The 18,037-nt window shown below is 35.9% G+C and overlaps 1 protein-coding gene across 1 annotated transcript in view; it reads right to left on the bottom strand.

Moving 5' to 3' along the window:
* The window catches only part of myo3a (myosin IIIA), a 116,795-nt gene that overhangs the window by 13,504 nt on the left and 85,254 nt on the right, over positions 1 to 18,037 (bottom strand). The window contains exons 17-29 of the mRNA XM_073813174.1: positions 15,694 to 15,820; positions 15,320 to 15,530; positions 11,959 to 12,106; positions 9,539 to 9,692; positions 9,356 to 9,444; positions 9,107 to 9,236; positions 7,537 to 7,622; positions 7,291 to 7,332; positions 1,966 to 2,043; positions 1,644 to 1,849; positions 1,129 to 1,240; positions 551 to 713; positions 46 to 169 (exon numbers count right to left, since the gene is read on the bottom strand). Of these exons, the coding sequence (XP_073669275.1) occupies positions 46 to 169; positions 551 to 713; positions 1,129 to 1,240; positions 1,644 to 1,849; positions 1,966 to 2,043; positions 7,291 to 7,332; positions 7,537 to 7,622; positions 9,107 to 9,236; positions 9,356 to 9,444; positions 9,539 to 9,692; positions 11,959 to 12,106; positions 15,320 to 15,530; positions 15,694 to 15,820 (1,670 nt within the window). The remainder of the gene's footprint in view (positions 1 to 45; positions 170 to 550; positions 714 to 1,128; positions 1,241 to 1,643; positions 1,850 to 1,965; positions 2,044 to 7,290; positions 7,333 to 7,536; positions 7,623 to 9,106; positions 9,237 to 9,355; positions 9,445 to 9,538; positions 9,693 to 11,958; positions 12,107 to 15,319; positions 15,531 to 15,693; positions 15,821 to 18,037) is intronic.

Here is an 18,037-nt window from a genome sequence, read left to right as displayed (position 1 = left end):
GCAAATAAGTCTTAATGTTGCGTATAGAATAAGAAAAATTCCTACTTCTTTCTTTGGAAGCTCTTCCTTTCTTTGTGTCCTCTGTAATGGGCCTGGATCTTCACAGCAGCATTGTTCTTCTCATCGCGTAGCTCCTTGTATTTCTTCCTTGCCAGATATCCTCTGCACACTGCAAAGAGAATGCATGATTCAGTGCTATTCAAAACTCATTTAATGTAGTCTTGAATACATTTTAATCCATTGTGGCAGCAGTAACACACTCAAGTCTTACTTTCCCTTGCTGAAAAAGACCAGCAAAGGACTGTATGCTTTGTGAATGCAGGTTGCTAACATGATATTCTTGTGTTTTTGAACGAACTTATCCAAAAATTATTTTCTGGTCACCAGAAAGACCAAAATAGATGACAGATGATTAGACAACTGCCAGACCAGCACCAAACCAGCAAGTATATAATGGTGAACATATTCAAGCTGATCTTTTTAGCACGGTAATTAGGTTTTTGAGTCTGTTACTTTTGTATTTTAACATTTTAACATGATGTGAGCTCACCTGACTGCAATAAGACAACACTTTGTACCCTCTTTTCCTGGATCTTAGAGTATCGTCTGAATGCAAGCCAGCCTCGCACATGCGCCTGAACCAGAATGATTCTGTCCATGGTTTGTCTTACCATCAGATTCAGCTGCTCCACATGATAGTATTTAAGAAATACCTGAAAATAAATACAATCAGATGTTTGTAAGCACTCAGTTAACAGCCATGAGCTGTATTAAATATCAAATCCAGTACATGGGGTGTTTGTGAAACAAACACAGATTTCATAGATTGTGAAACTAACCCCTATGCATACCTATATATATATTTTTGCTAATAATCAAACACTTTTTTTAAGATTCACTTCTAATTCATGGCAATTAGCCAAATCGCAAAATATATATAAATTCCTGTAAGATCAGGTTGGGCATTACTGTAACAAAATCGTGATCAACAAAGTTTTTTTTACCAAATTGTGCATGGTAACAAAGAGACAGCAGTGTCAGTCAATATCAACTTAACCACTTTCAATAAATCTATAGATTTGCACAAAACAGGACACATCCACTAATGATGAGTCAGTAATGACCAACCTTTGTTTTGCCCAGAACCCAGTTCTCTAGTTCAGCCTTCTCCAGAATAGCAACACAGGTCTCTGGACCAACTACTGGCTCTTCGTTGGGTTTAAAAGCTAAAATGGTATACCTGAAAAATATAATTGCTGCTTAAATAAGGTTGAACCAAAAAGCAACATAACATTCAGAAATGCCCCTAACAAGAAACGTCTCTGTCAGGGCTGGTACCAGAGCCGGGTCCCAAAGTGACCACATTACAAATGTTTTCAAAATGACATCACACCAGCCCTTCTAGTTTTCTTGAACTAGGAAAACTATAGGACAATCTTTTCACCTAGACAAAATTGCTCGCATTTTGATCAATAAAGCTGAAACAGCACAGTGTAATGTGTCATGATGCCAGGTTATGCCTGAGAGGAAATCTGGCCCATTTCTTTTGTGCATCAATGTGCCAAGCACCAACTCTGACACCAGCACTGCAAGGCCTTTATTTACACAAAGTTTGAATATTCTGATTGTAAAATCTGTCTGACCTTTCAATGAAGTGGTTGAAGAGAATCCGATGAGAGTAGCCCTGTCTGCGGATCTTGGCGATCTCTAGTATACCAGTGTATCGTAGCTGGATCAGAACCTTCTCCCTGTCAAACTTATTGGCTTGCCGATCGTTATTGGGTTTTATGCACCGCACAAAATGGGGCTGGCCAGCCACCATCTTCGACAACAGGTCCATTAGTGAGTACTGCAAGGTACCATAAAAAGATTTAGATCTTCTAGACAAATTCAATGACTTGTCTGTGTAATTTTATTGGTTCTTATGGTCACAAGTGTTAAGAGGTTTTTTTATAGCAGTCTTACTCTGAAATACGAAGCTACAGTTTGTGTTTTCATGTTGGTGGATTCTCTGGGGTGATGTGTGGTGTCTGTACTCTCCACCTGTGTAGACACACAACATTCAGCATGCTGAAATTGACAGTGGTGGACATTGACAGTTATTGATAGGAGTCTGTTTTTAACACATAATCAATGTTTGTAAATGTTCAGTATCATGCATTTCTTGTGTCCCCGAAAGAAAAACTGAAAAATATCATATGTATCCAAAATTAAAGAAACGTAATGACATTGACAGCAAGGGTGTGCATGCAAAATCCATGGCAACAACATATTTATTAAACAGTCTTTGACCATGTCAGGGTCTGAACAGATGTAGGCACTTTTGCTTGTAGGTTTTTGGAAATACAAGCCTTTTGTTGTGGTTGGTAAAGGACATTAATTAAGCATCATTACAAGGCGGAGATCTGAAACTGTTCAGCTGCGCACCAATTCAAGATCATTTGCGATTTATAGATTTCACATCTAAAAGAGAGGCATATTCGTTCTATGAATTGCACATGTTCACACTGAGAAATGCTGCCCTACAAAGGCAAAAGACCTTAACTTGCTAGAGTGTAGAAATTAGAAAAATTACTTTAAAGTTTAGACTTTTTAGTGACTTTAGTTTGTCAGTTATTTTCTTCTTGATTTTTTTTTTTTTTTTTGGAAAAACAACAAAATTGATTCAAGATACTTATCCACATGATAAAGGAGGTCTTGAATGTCCCAAAAATATCAATAACTAACTTTTGACCAAAAAACGAAGTTACTGCCTTTTGCCTTTGTAGGGCAGAATGATCACAAGATACATTTTAGGAAGGTTTCTATGCAGCATTTTATAAATTAGGCCACTTAACTTTATCAGTAGGTAATGTATACAACAGCTTTCTGTATTAAGCAAAACAACGTTTTATGGGTCTCCCCGACTAAGTATTTACATATTCGAATCAGAATAGTCAAATCTTGCCAAAGTCGACTGATAGTTGAATCATCTATGTGTGTGCATGTGTTGGGAGGGGGACCAGACCAGGTGGGTAAATGGGTAAATTTTCTGATAAAGTGATCAAAACTGCCTATCGAGTGATGAACAAAGAAGAAACTGACGATGCATTTTTATCTCTTTTAAGTTAAAAAAGGCAGTATAAATATTCCTCATAACATTTTATAGCCACAATGTACAGAACATCACACAAAGATATAACAAAAAAACATATTCAATAACTAAACCTAAAAAATAACAAATTTGATTCTCCTGCTCAACTTTAGTTCAGCGATCTTATTTAATTTTGAGATTTAGCACGTCAAAGCAGTTATGACCAAAAAAAAGACATATAATTTGTAAATGCTTCTGTAAATGATAAAACTAAGCTTTATATACACAATTCCGTAAACGTTAATGTGTAACAAGAAAAACATTGAAATTAATGATTTTATCGACACTACGCATTATTATTTAGCACAGAAATACCCGCTTGCTTACTTTGACTGTGGTCATCGCTATATTCACTTTAGGTACAGAAACACCTGGGGCCTCATGTATAAAACTGTGCGTAAGATCCTTACTAAAAGTCTACGTACGCACAAAAGCCAAAAATGGCATACACCAAAAATTATGAAGACTTCTCAAACAAAGCAATGTTCCCTTTATAAATCACAGATCACCTGCAAGTGTGCGTACATGAATCATCCTAATATCCCACCGTGCAAGCCCATTTTTCCATCAAGTTTGTTTTTTTTATAAATCACAGCCTTTGCGTGGGAACTGGTGTATGCACGTTTCCAGCCCCATTTTGTGCATACGCACGCTTTATACATAAGGCCCCTGATGATTCTAATATTATTTGTTTTAAGAATCTTCTTACTATCATTTAAAAGTAAACACACCATACTATTAACTCACAAGAGAGACAATTAAGTCAAATTTCCGTGTCAACACCGAAATAAAAAAAAAACAGCTTACCTATTTTGCAGCTAAACTTTTGACAAGATAACCACACTGTTTTAAATACATTTTAAAACGTATACTGTTGAAAAAAATCTGTTTTTGGTATTTAGTTTGATTAACTCCTAAATATGATTTTAACCCTGGAGAACCCAAGAACCCTTCTCTTAGCATCAATTTACATTGGCCAAATTTGACCCTTGGGTACTCCAGGGTTTAATATGAAATGTAGAGCACCTTGCACGTTTGGATAAGTTGCATGTGCCAGTATAGTCAGAATTGCCAACTTTGGCTTTTTAACTGCAGAAACAAAGAGACAATTGCTTTGCAATGGTTTATTAATCTTACCATATGGACGAGTCACGGGGGGTTGTTGGATTTATTAACGCACTTTAAAAATATTTATTTAAAGCTACTTTTTTACATATTATTTGCATAGCATTGTTATAATAGGCTGTATATTAATATATTCAAAGAAAGCTGTTATATATGAAATCAGATAATGTGAACCCTTATACAGCCAAGACTGAAAGATCCTCATTTCAGAACACAAATCTGGGAAGTTTAAGCCATTATTTACTTTCATGTTTATGTTTATACATGTAAATGCATGCATGCCACACCAGGTTTATCATCAGTTACAGCGGGGCATCATCAATGGCCCACACACTCATTCTTATTAGAAGTAACATGGGTGTGGTAAAGGGCTCAAAAATGCTACACTGTAAAAATGCAGCATGAAATTAAAACAACCTGGTTTTGCAAGTCAATTCAACATACTATTTAAAGTTTTGGCGTATGAAAAGTTGACATAACTTATAAAATCAAGTTGAAAATGTTTAACTTAATTTTTTAAGTTAAAGTAACAAAGATATATGTTGATTTGACAGTGTCAGTTGATTTGAGTGTCATGGCGTCCCTGAATTACAGTTGAATTTCAGATGAACTATTTCTTTAAACAATATTAAAAATAAGCAGAATAACTCACTGACACAGGAGCTTTGGTTTCATGTGGTTTAAATGGGCAGAACCTTTCATTGAAAATTTCTAACGATGCTGTATTTTAATATGCAAATAAATGGTAATGTATGCAGGTCTTCATCAAAGACATAATTTCAATATGTTTAGACCCTAATCATTTCTGGGTGCAACCTGAATGAGGGTTTAAGTAGATCATGTGTTCTCTTAATAATTCTCTTAGAAATAATAATCTCAATGCAGAAACACATTTAACTTGAAACACAAGTAAGCCCAGAAACACAAGTGCACAAACACATGAATACAATTCTTCATTGCACAGAGACACTTAATGTAAATTATATAAACTATTCAAGCTTTAAATCACTCAATCTACAAATGCATAATAGCTACAGTACAGATAGAAAGGTAATGTCACAAAACAAGAAAATAGTGCTATTTGTGTGCAGATGTACTACTGATATAATCAGCCCCGCCGCTCCCATAACGCGCATCACGCGCTGTGCGTGGGGCACCACGTGCTGAGAGGGCACCAAAAATAATAGCCTAATGAAAAAAAATTATAATGCTGAAATTATTTCATTACCCTATAGAAATATTATTAGGCACTTTTTATCCATGTATATATGTTACAAAAAAAGGGGGAACGAAATAATTTAATTGCTCTAGTCTAGAAAGTATGCCCCCAGCCTTTGATGGTCCGTGCCGGTTGATCGCGCGGGCGCCTGACTAAGTTTGACAGAGGCCGTTGCTCAATCCGAAGGCTGCAGCCTGCAGAGGTCACATATCTAGCATACGTCATCAAACGTTCTTATTTGGTAATATTAACGATTATAAAGTTGACTATTATTCTTAGTTAATCTTAAATTGTTGTAATATGCTTATGACTTGCTAATGTAATGTTCAGTTAACTGAAATAAACCAGGCTTGATGACGTATGCAGCCTGCGACCTCGCGCAGGATGCAGCCTTCGGATTGAGAAACGGACAAGTAAGTAGGCAACTTTTGCAAATGGCCCCGAAAACACAGCAGGAGTCAGGATCGGAAAAAATAAAAAGAAGAAACTGCGGGATGATGCCCGTGCATCACTTGCAGGTAAGTCCATCATGTTTAATCATTCCTAAATAAGGGAAATGCGCATGGGCTGCAGCTGCTGCTAATCGTAATGCGCCTCGAACTTGCTGTGATGACAAACTATGTTGTTATAATTTATAATCTCAGTGCAAGCTAAATTGAGAAACATTACTGTAAAACATTACCTATGCATATGCATTTTACAAATAACTGACGCAGCTGTTACTTTCTTTACTACGTTTCTTTAAATATTGAGCAGTAGTTTATTTTGTGGTTTATTTTGACGTGATGGTGGCTAATACTTTCTCAGTAAAAGTTAACGTTAGCAGTCAGTGCACATGCTAGGCTAACAATTCCTGACAGTTAAATATATATAAATATAAAACGTCATTATATATGATATGAGGCAAACATTACTGTGACACTTAGTTCTCTGAATCATTGTTTTATTTAAGAATATTGAGTATTCTTGTTTACTTATTGATGTTTATTTAATGTAATTTATTTAAAGTGACATTGTGCATGGGAAAAACATGTCTGGATTATTTTGATAATTTAAGTTTGGTAATTTTTTCTATTTTGCTATTTTATAAAAGTTTGCACTTTCAAATGTGTAATGTGTGTTGGCTAAAGCTGTAAAGATTTTACTTTTTGCTATTATGATATATGTTTGGTAATAAAAAAATTAAACTGGCAAAAACAAACTCAGGGTCGGGGTGGGGGGCATTAAAAAGGAATTATGCTTAGGGCACCAAAATGGCTAGCAGCGGCACTGGATATAATGAAGGGCTTAATGAATGTACTTACATTATTTCATATATTTAACTGTAAATAATAGTATAGGTTTGCTCCTTTCAAACTTAAAAATTAAATAAAATGTAGTATATATATATAACACAATTATTCAAAATTTCATGGTTTATTAAAATTGATCATCAATGTGATATTTTCACCTCATCTTTTTAATGTTGCTTTTAGGAGATCATTAGGTTTTTACAGTTTAAGACCAGTTTTTTTCACAATCTTTACCAATATTTCATTACTGTACTGTATGTTAGATACATGCCCATATGTCTGTGGTGGTATGGCTCTGGTTCTTTTGGCCTAAAATTGAAAACATGATTTCTCTGAACATTAAGGAGTGACTATCAAATGGAATGTTACAAAATCTAAAGATTTTTAGTCACAAATAGCACCATTTCCCCAAATTGATTTGGTATGTGCACACAAAACAGTGGACATAAAGTCATTTGACATATTCTCTAACAGGACTTCAATACTGTACAGCACAAACACTACAGGTACAATTCCATTACCTCACTGACTGATACAGTACGGAGCAACATGAGGACCTCCAGCTTTAGACAGAAGTAGTTATTGAAAGAAGGAGAAATTAACTTTCATTGATAAGAAAGAAATGAGGAGAAAAGTTAAAGCACTGTCATCTTGGCAAGAGGCAACTATTTTATAATCCAGGACCATTCAATCAAAAGAGATTTTTTACATAAAGAAGTCACATATACAAAATGTAAAAAAGAAGGGAGGTTAAAGCATAAAGGTACCTTGGCAAAGCTACTCGTGCGTTGTGATGAGTTTGTGCCCATACGAGCAGATCCAGCAGTCTTGCCTTTAGTGTGAGCCAGGTTACCTTCAAAAAGAGAGAGCGGGAGGTGTTAGAAATATTGTCGTACATATTACATAGGGAATAATTGATGATGGGCCGTTGAATTATTCGAAAATAATACACACCCAAGGTGGTAATGTGGCACGACAAGTTATTTTCAAATAATTCAAAGGACAGGAGTCAATTATTCTGCTTATACCACAGTTACAACAGACATTGTTCTGGTGGTTATTTTAAGACATTGACAGGTTAGATGTCTAAAAATAATGCATACCCATTAAACATTTCTCAACCAATCAAAATAAGGCATATAAAGTGATATTAACAGACATTAGAAATCTAAAATCACATGTTCTTCAAAGATAACCTGTTTGGTTATTTAAAGGTTAAGTATGTCAAGGACATCGCATCAGATAAGAGGAGACCACATATTTCAGAGGTCAAAGCTGAGACACATAAAGGAGCTGAGGCAGGCTAACAAAAGACTTTTGTTGTGAATAAAGACTAGATTAGACATCTCAGTGGATTTCCTGGAAACGATCAGCAGTGAATCTCAGAGGATGTAATCAGTCATTCAGTGTGTCTGTGTCATTCAGATGGCCTTCGTCCATCTCATCAAAGCCCTTTGGATGTACAGTATGCAACACATGTTAGCCCCATGTTCTACTGTTACAGCTACAGGAACTGACAGATTATTAGTTCTCATTGTTAAACAAAAATAATATATAAATAAGGTCAACACACAATTTGGGCCCTATTTTAACGATCTAAGCGCATTGTCTAAAGCGCATGGTCTAAATTGGCGTATCCGATGACACTTTTGCTAATTTAACAATGGAAAAATGGTTTGATTACATCCTCTGAGATTCACTACACCTTGTTTTCAGACCAGAATGCCCATGGGCGCAAAGTTGGGCGTAAAAGCATTTGCTATTTAAACAACGTGATGCTAAACATGAAAATGATCATTGCGCCTGGTTGAAACTGGCAAAAGACACTTGCGTCGTGCATTCCCCGGCATTGGGCCGGGTGTATGACAGAGCCCATAAAGGTTATTGTGTTTCAATACTAAATAACACAAATCTTAGAATGTAGTTTTATCATTTTAATGGTGCATCTAGATCTGCTACGCTGCTGCTGTTGGCATGAGTAAAGGCTTTTGCTGAAAAATGCACATATTTACAGAGGACAGGAAAACATACTGCTGCAAGGAAAAACTGAGAACCCCGTAGCAGATCTAGGCAGGTGGTGCTTGGGGAGGAGGGGGGCTTAGGAATAAACCCATGGCGCACTGCATTAAGATGAATCATGACAGAATGGAAATACATAGATCACATTGATAGAAAAGGAAAGATTAGCTGTGTTGCCATTTTATAAGAACCAAACCAAAGAGTTGCATGACTGGACTTGGCATTTAAGTGCATTTTTTTAGATTATTGAATAATAACTAAATGTACAGCAGAAACCACATCATCTAAACAAGCAAACCAAAAGCTCTGTAAAAATACCTGTTTTGGTGAGCGGGTGGGTAACCAATTTACGGATCAATTCATTCTCTGAGGATCTCAGCAGAAGAACAATATCAGCTGGCAGAGCATCTCTGTTCTTAGCCAGAAACCCGCTGGCATTGTAGATAACCTATAACCATACAGAAAACAAAAATGGAATATTACTGTTTGTTTTGGATAAATTTGCATGGTTCTCTCTTTTAATTATATTTCTGTAGTATGTGAAGCATAAATATGGATTATTTCTACCTTGCCTGCATAGTGATGGATTCCAAAGCCCAGATCAACCCTCTTTGGTCTCCAGAAGTTTTTGGATTTCAAGTTGTCCTCAAATTTCTCTGAAATGAACAGAAGACATTTAGTTGTAAAGGGTTAGTGTTAATAATATATACTATATACAATAAAACTATGATGTTTTAAGAAAGAACTTGCCGACAAGCGTCTGATCAGTTGCTTGAGGGAAGCGGCTCTCCTCATCCAGTAGAGATAACATCCCCATGGGCTTCTGAAGAAAGAGATCCAGCAGAGGCCGGTTGTCTTCATACTCAATCACTCGAGCATCCACGTCTTCATTTAGATACTCATCCTAAATAATAATTACGAGAAAGGTTTTAGACCATGGGTCTTTAACAGGGGTTCCAGGGGGACCATTGAGGGCCAGTTTTGAATTACTTTTTAAATATTGTTTGTATGCAAAATAATATTTTTGGGAAAATGAAATTAGGCATCAAACAAAAATGCATAAATAGGCTAATACATATGAAATAGTCTGACAAGAGGGGAAATATTGCATTCATTATCGCAGATGATAATTGTAGTTTACTTGTCAGTGAACTACAGCTTTGTGTAGTAAATGTTGCTCCGTCTGAAAGCAGCTGATGGAATTTGTACTAATCAAGGAACCAGCTTTACTGACGAGATGCGTGTGACAATCGCATGCAAATAATCGTGCAGCCTTACAGTGTACTGTTGGCTGATGGCTACTTCCAGCAGGACAATGCACCATGTCACAAAGCTCAGATCATCTCAAAGTCAAACTGGTTTCTTGAACATGATAATGAGTTCACTCAACTCCAATGTCCCCCACACCAGATCTCAATCCAATAGAGCAACTTGGGATGTTATGGAACTGGAGATTCGCATTATGGATGTGCAACCACAACTTCTCATCTTCCTCCGGTCCTGTGACACACCAGCGTGACCTCACATAAAATGTCATTACGTCAAGAGGTCAGGGATGACGTATGCAAAACAACGCCCCAGTGTTTACAAGTGTGGAGTAAGAGGATCGTTCAGACGTTGTTGTATGTGGAATGATACTAATTAATGTCTGTGTGTCAGTTTATTGTTTAAAATCATCCGCAAATATGCGATTCATATATGTAACACGTGACCTTTCTACGTCAATACGCAATTACGTGAAGTCGTGCTGGCACGTCACAGGACCGGGGGAAGATGAGAAGATGAGGTTTAAAAGTGCATATTTTTTCTAACGAAAGTGCAAGACCCTCGTTTGCCTCATTTGGGATCTTTTAGAGTCCTTTGAAACAGCAATTTTAAACTGCATTAAAACTGTTAAGTGTTGGGGTCCATTAAAGTCCATTAAAATTAGAAAAATCCTAGAATGTTTTCCTCAAAAAACATAATTTCTTCTCGACTGAACAAAGAAAGACATCAACATTTTATAGGACATGGTTATGAGTAAATTATCTGGATGTTTTTTTAAGAAAGTAGACTAATCCTTTAACATTATCAGACATTGTTCTTATATTTATTACAATATACTGCTAATGTTTTTATCTTGCATTTTTTGTTTTAAATATAGTCATTTGTCCCATGACCTTTACATCTGCTGTCGTTTCTCTCCTTTCCTCTCCATCTGTCTACTTAAACATTTAAAAATATTTAAAGTTTTAAACAACACCATTGAAATGTGCTAGTTAATGCCTGGGGTTGTAACCCCCCTAAATCAGAGTGACTGACTGTGAAGGGCTCTGCAGTGAGTCAGACACTTCCTGCTGCTGCACGCTGACTTCCTGTAAGCAGATGCTCACCCCTGTTAGCAAATGTCTGAACTGTTCCTACTCTAGATCATAATACTATAATACACACATACACACATACATGTGTAAGAAATTTAATCTGTGAGGCAGAATATAGAGCTTTTAGCCAAGGGTAAAGTCATCCAGCGAACAACCTCATTTTTGGGACAGTAAAACCAATGCTGACATATGAGCCTCAGGGAAGGCAAAAACCACAGCAATTCAAAGGACTTCAGCAAAATACACTCTCTAATGTGTACTAGAGCCTTCTGACCACAAAAACAAATGATTTTTTGTAAGGCTTATCATTTGGAGGGGAAATGTGTCATTAATGTCACAATCCAAAACTGCTCAATAGTTTTAAAATGGTCTTCATTTTCTTTATGCACAAAGGTGGCCATCTCACATTTACCAAAGCAATAAATTCAGTAATCTTACGGACACAAAACCAAAGTCAGCTTGCCCTGACATAACTCTCGTTTCGAATGATTTATGAAGCCACTAATATGGGTTAGTCTGAAACGTTTAGAGACACCAAATCACATTTTCCCTCTAGGCTACAGTCGGCCCAGTCAGTCTGGGGAATTGTCACGCTTGTCTGGGTGAAAAGAAAATGGTGACTATTCTATACTTCCCCCAACCCCCACCACTCACAGCCTTATGAAATGATAAATGATGAAGTGTTATCAGCATTTAGATGGAAAAAGGTTATACTGAAGACTAGAAATAAAAAATAAAAAATCTTGGAAATGCTCCCAACGGCAGAGAAAAGCTCTTAGATGAGACGGCTTTATTAGAAACAGGGTGTACCTGCTCCCAGGCAAAGATGTGCTGGTTAAAGTAGAACTGGATCTGTTCATTGGCTATGTTGATGCAGAGCTGCTCGAAAGAGTTTCTTTTAAAGTTTTCAAAGCCAAAGATATCCAGGATACCAATGTTGAGGCCTTTGTCTTCATCTCTGAGGATATGTAACACACAAAATCTTAATGTCTGCTGTCTTCTATATAATTAAACAAAATTATGACTATAAAGTATTATAACATTTTAAATATATTCAATGGTAGTTAAAAATTTAATAAGTAATGTTTTGTACACTGTCAGAAAACAAATAGTCAAAAAATGGTCCCAAGCTGTCACTGGCAAATTGGCATTTTAAAAGGTCCTGTATCATCACAAAAAATAAATGATTCATTCAATTTACTTAATTTTTTAAGGTAAGTGGTTGCAATAATTTTTTAAGCTACATTTAAACAAAAAAATTAGAAAGGCAAAACAAAACAAAAAAACTTTTGTTTAAATGTAGCTTAAATAAATTAATTGTAACCACTTACCTTAAAAAATTGAGTAAATTGAATGAATCACTCTTTTAGTGGTTTAGGTACAGATATGTGTACATGTATATTTTCTTCATCATATGTGAGACACAAGGCTGCCATATATGTATATATTTGGTACCAATATGTACCTTGATGTATGAACTCATTAGATGCAAACATTTCGAAAGTGACAGCTAGGGACCATTGTTTAAAAATTATATTGATGATAAAGCGATTTTTACAATTGTTAAATTTTTTTCAAAGCAGATTTACATTAATTAAATTAAAACACAGAAAAATCAGTGGACAACATAAGAAGCAGAGTACAGTGGCTAAGATTAAACCTTACTAGCGAGCGTAGTAATAGTGTAACGTATATTAGTTCTAAGTTAAGCCAATGTCAGATGACTCCATAGGGGTTGAAAAACTTTAATAACTATAATAGTCCAACCCATTCTCACCAAATGCGTACAAATGACACGCAGTGTGATTATCGTGCAATAGATACACCAAATTTCGTTTTTGCCTGCATATGATACGCCAGTCCTTCCCGTTCACTTTTATGGCAGATCGTGTCGTGACGTTTTATTTATTGGTTTCTCATTTGTTTTCCATTTTTGCTTGGGTTTAGGGTTAGATTTGGGTTTTCCTTTATTATGTAATTTAATATATAGGTTTCTCCATTGTTTGTCTACTTTTAAATCATGGTCGCTTGGAGTTGGGTATAGAATCGGGGTTTGGGTTAGGATGTCATTTTATGTAACAAAAAGTTGTTCTAACCTAAAACCCAAGCAACAATGGTAAAAAAAAGACAGAAAACAAATGAGAAACCAATAAATAAAATGACACGACATGATGCGCCATATAAGTGCACTGGAAGGACTGGCATATCATATGCACGCAAAAGTGGAATTTGGCGTATCTATTGCATGATAATCACACTGCGTGTCATTTGGTGAGAATGGGTTGCATAATCATTTTAATAACTATAATATAGCTAATAAGTAAAATTATAGATGCAAAGTATGTTGTGTCTACCTATCAACCTACACAAAAAACAATCAGTACAATAAAAAAATATAAAGAACTAAAATGAAAATGCATTACATAGCCCAGATAACTTTGTTTCGGAAAAAATGTTCAAGAAATATTTAAGTATAGGCTACACCAAACACGAATTCAATGATTTGCGTGAGTAGATTACATACAAAGTCAATGCAAAGACGCAAACTTGCTCAGGCGATAAGAATGATGTGAAACACGCGCTATTCGCCTCAAACACATCTTCGTGCAAGTTGAAACTCAAGGTAAAAATTTGCTTGGCACAAAGTTAAATCCCGCGTAGAATTACTGGGCGTACACACCAAATGCGAATTCAACGATTTGTGCAAGTAGATTACTGTACATACAAAGTCAATGCAAAGACGCAAACTTGCTCAGGCGATAAGAATGACGTGAAACATGCAACACTCAAACGCATCTTTGAGCAAGTTGAAAATGTAAAACTCAAGGAAAAAATTTGCAAGACACAAAGTTAAATCCCGCGAGTAATCTAGAACGAGGAACGCAATGCTTTGCAGAATAATTCGGCATACACACCAAATGCGAATTCAACGATTTGTGCGAGTAGATTACATACAAAGTCAATTCAAAGACGCAAACTTGCTCAGGCGATAAGAATGATGTGAAACACATGCTATTCGCCTCAAACACATCTTCGTGCAAGTTGAAACTCAAGGTAAAAATTTGCTTGGCACAAAGTTAAATCCCGCGTAGAATTACTGGGCATACACACCAAATGCGAATTCAACGATTTGTGCAAGTAGATTACTGTACATACAAAGTCAATGCAAAGACGCAAACTTGCTCAGGCGATAAGAATGACGTGAAACATGCAACACTCAAACGCATCTTTGAGCAAGTTGAAAATGTTAAACTCAAGGAAAAAATTTTCAAGACACAAAGATAAATCCCGCGAGTAATCTAGAACGAGGAACGCAATGCTTTGCAGAATAATTCGGCATACACAGCAAATGCGAATTCAACGATTTGTGCGAGTAGATTACATACAAAGTCAATGCAAAGACGCAAACTTGCTCGGGCGATAAGAATGATGTGAAACACGTGCTATTCGCCTCAAACGTATCTTCGAGCAAGTTGAAAATGTTAAACTCAAGGGAAAAATTAGCATGACACAAAGTTAAAAAGCTGTGAGTAATCTAGAACAAGGAACGCAATGCTTTGCATTTGTGGTGTACGGAGAATAATGGGGCGTACAGACCAAATGCAAATTCAACGATTTGTGCGAGTAGAGTACATACAAAGTCATTGTAAAGATGCGAATAGACGCAAACTTGCATGGGGCTATGCGAATTACACAAATTGAGCGGCGCAAATAACACAAAATCATGCGCTAATAATAAGCATAATGGGGTGTATACACCAAACGCGAATTCAATGATTTGTTGTTACTGCAAGTAATCTAGAGCGAGGAATGTGATGCTTCGCGTTTGGTGTGTATGCCCCATTAGATCTAAACATTTTTTTGTAAATCTAAGCATAATCTGTGATCACAGTGTTAGGTAAATCTGATGAGCACATGTTCTCAACCAGTCTCTATTTGATTTAACTTGCAATTCAAAAGAGATCGAATGTTTAACTTTTTTAAAAAAGATCAATTTTGTACCTTAAATGTACATACTGGTACCTCTAAGGTACATGCTAGTATTTCAAAGGTACATATCTGTACCCAAATGATACATATTGGGACATTTTTAATAGGTACTGTCCCAGTGACAAAAAGGTATAACTTTTGTTGAGAGTGTTTCACTCTTTATATTCTTTATTTCTCTCACCCAGATTGGTCTTCTGGTTTTAGCAGAGTGTTCACCCGGTTGACAATCCAGCTAAACAGACGTCCGTACAGTGCTTTGCCCATGGCGTCTCGCACCTCGGTGGCCTTCTCCACCGTGTTTGACCTGACGATGGTTTCACCCCTCATAACCACACAGTGAGACGTCAGAGCTTCCTGTAGCTCATCTGCACGAATACACAGCAGCGATGCAGCTACGCACACAAACACAGAAAAACTGTATGAAAGATTTGTTATGGTTCTGCAGAATTACATAAACACTGTTAATGTAAATGCCCAGTATCATATTAAGCTATTTGGTTGCAAACAGTACAAAAGGTCAGTCTGTGATGACATACTAGTAATCCTTAAACGTACCGCTCTCTAGTTCTGACATGTTGGAAATGTTGCTCTTGTCCGTCTGATGCTCAGATGCAACTGATGTGAACTCAACATCACCCGCTTTTAGGATCCCAGCTAAGATGCTGTAAACGCTCCCAAGCTCCTAATAATAATTAATAAACAAGTGTCGGTTGTATGAACGCATCAACAACATCAATTGAATTACAAACACCACAGAATAGACATCAAGCATAATGACATGATTAATTACATGTTTGATAATATCTGTTTAAGACAGTAATGGCCAGTGCTTCATAATTTTACACTAGAGACACATTGCAATATTTGTCTGTTGGATTATGAGGCTTCATATGAGAATACTGTGCACTGTAATGCCACAGAAGTCAAACAATCAATGTTACTCATCATAGGTGTGGGATTACTGCTGTCTCTAGGTGACTAAGGTAACATTACGGCTTGTCTAATGTGCCCTCAAAGTGTTTTTTGAGGTTCTTTATGTGACCATTTGAATGTGGCCCATCTAAACAGACAATATTTTTAAAAGCTAAACATGTGAGGCAGAATGCTATTTTATTTATTTTTCCAAATATAGCTTCCTTTGTTTTTAGGTGTCATTCGGTCATATAAATTTGCATATGTCAGTAACCATTTGTACAGCACAGAAAGAGAACAGCATAAATTTGACTATATTTCTACTTTCGTCAGCAATCTGAGCTAAATAGCACCAAAACCAAAGGCACATTGAGTCCCTATTTAAACTGTTAAAACTATCAATCATATATGTGTCACAAATATTTATATGTGGGCTACCTTAAGTCTTCAGTACATTCATATTTCAATATTTTGTAGCTAATATACTGGCCTGTCTTTGATAGTGTATTTATTGTGGGATATCTCATTTCACATTGAGCTAATGATAAAGTATGATGTGGCCTTCCAGACAACAGTGCACTGATAATGTATCCCAGCATGCATCATTGATTGTCCTGATGTTAACTGCAGAGACTGATGGCATTAGAGCAGTGGGTCATGTCTTCTACATAACCCTCCACACAGGCCATTGACAATGTTTAGAGCAGTCGACCTGAATGGGCAGGCAGGGCTTTTCACGGTCAGAGAGCATCAGCGTTCCTTCTTGCATTTTACGCTTCATTATTTGTTCATTAAAGAACATTAAGACCTCTTTTCCAAAATAAATGACATTTGCAACTAAGCCTAATGATTAGGATTGTCAACCTTAACAGAGCTCAAGTTTATTATAGGGCTATTTTTCTTTATACCACTTTGGTATTTACATAAATGCTGTATACTTGGTGGTGAGTTGACCACATTATGTAGTTACAATGTATGCCTCCTGCTAAGGATGTGTATAAAAAGGTAAACTGCTTCAGTAAATAAATTGTACTACATTTGAGGTGCAGTTACCATACTTTTTATTTGATACTTGCATGTGACTTTATTGTATCTGTTGTAGTGTCTCTCACATTACATGCTACAAAGGGTGAATAAATTATCGTTTATAACACTAACACTACAGAATTACATCTGTGTCAGGGCGAAAAGGCTCAATGATTTATTCATTTAAATGGTTATTTGGGTAATTAAAGATTTGTTCTCTTTTAAAGTCGTTATTTTAGTCATGGAGTATTAAGTAAAATATGCTGAAGTATGATGCATGATCACTGTAAAAAAGGGTTTATAAGAATAATTTACAAATATGCAAAGAAGTTTGCAGAAGTAAAAATGTGTTATATGTGTAATAAACAGGAGATAAAGAATTTACAAATGGGTGATTCTCACAAAATCCAGATTAAGAAGGTGTCCAGCATCCCAATTTTTAAAAAGCCCTTAACCATTTTTTTTGCACATATAAGATTAAGGTCTGAACTTACCAGAACCATTATTTTTAGAGGATTAAAAATTATTTCCTATAGAATTATTTACATTTTTAGATTATCATTATTAAAAATTATCATTACCGCAACATAATATTACATTAAATATATGGATTTACAAACTCATGTGTCGGTAATGAGAACTAAACAGTTAAACAAAATTGTAACTTTTTTTCTGGAGAGAAAAAATGTTACTGTTACAGTCAATTATGTCCCTTCCAACAATTTTTTTATATTGTTAGTTCCTTGAGGGCTTAAACAATGATTGAAAATTGTTGCGGAGGATGAGAAAATTGGTCTTGGACACATTATATTATATTCCTTATTATTGTCTCTACATTTACCAATGATCACCAAATACCACATGTGTCTTTACTGTAAATGTTTATAGTATAACATGAACTGAAGCTTTTTATTTTTTAGATTTTTTATTATAAATATTTCCATGTTAAAGAACCCAAATC

The sequence above is a fragment of the Paramisgurnus dabryanus genome, chromosome 22, assembly GCF_030506205.2.
Source record: "Paramisgurnus dabryanus chromosome 22, PD_genome_1.1, whole genome shotgun sequence".
NCBI lineage: Eukaryota > Metazoa > Chordata > Actinopteri > Cypriniformes > Cobitidae > Paramisgurnus > Paramisgurnus dabryanus.
The sequence above is the reverse complement of the archived record's forward strand: the minus strand, read 5'-3'. Positions and strand labels throughout refer to the sequence as shown.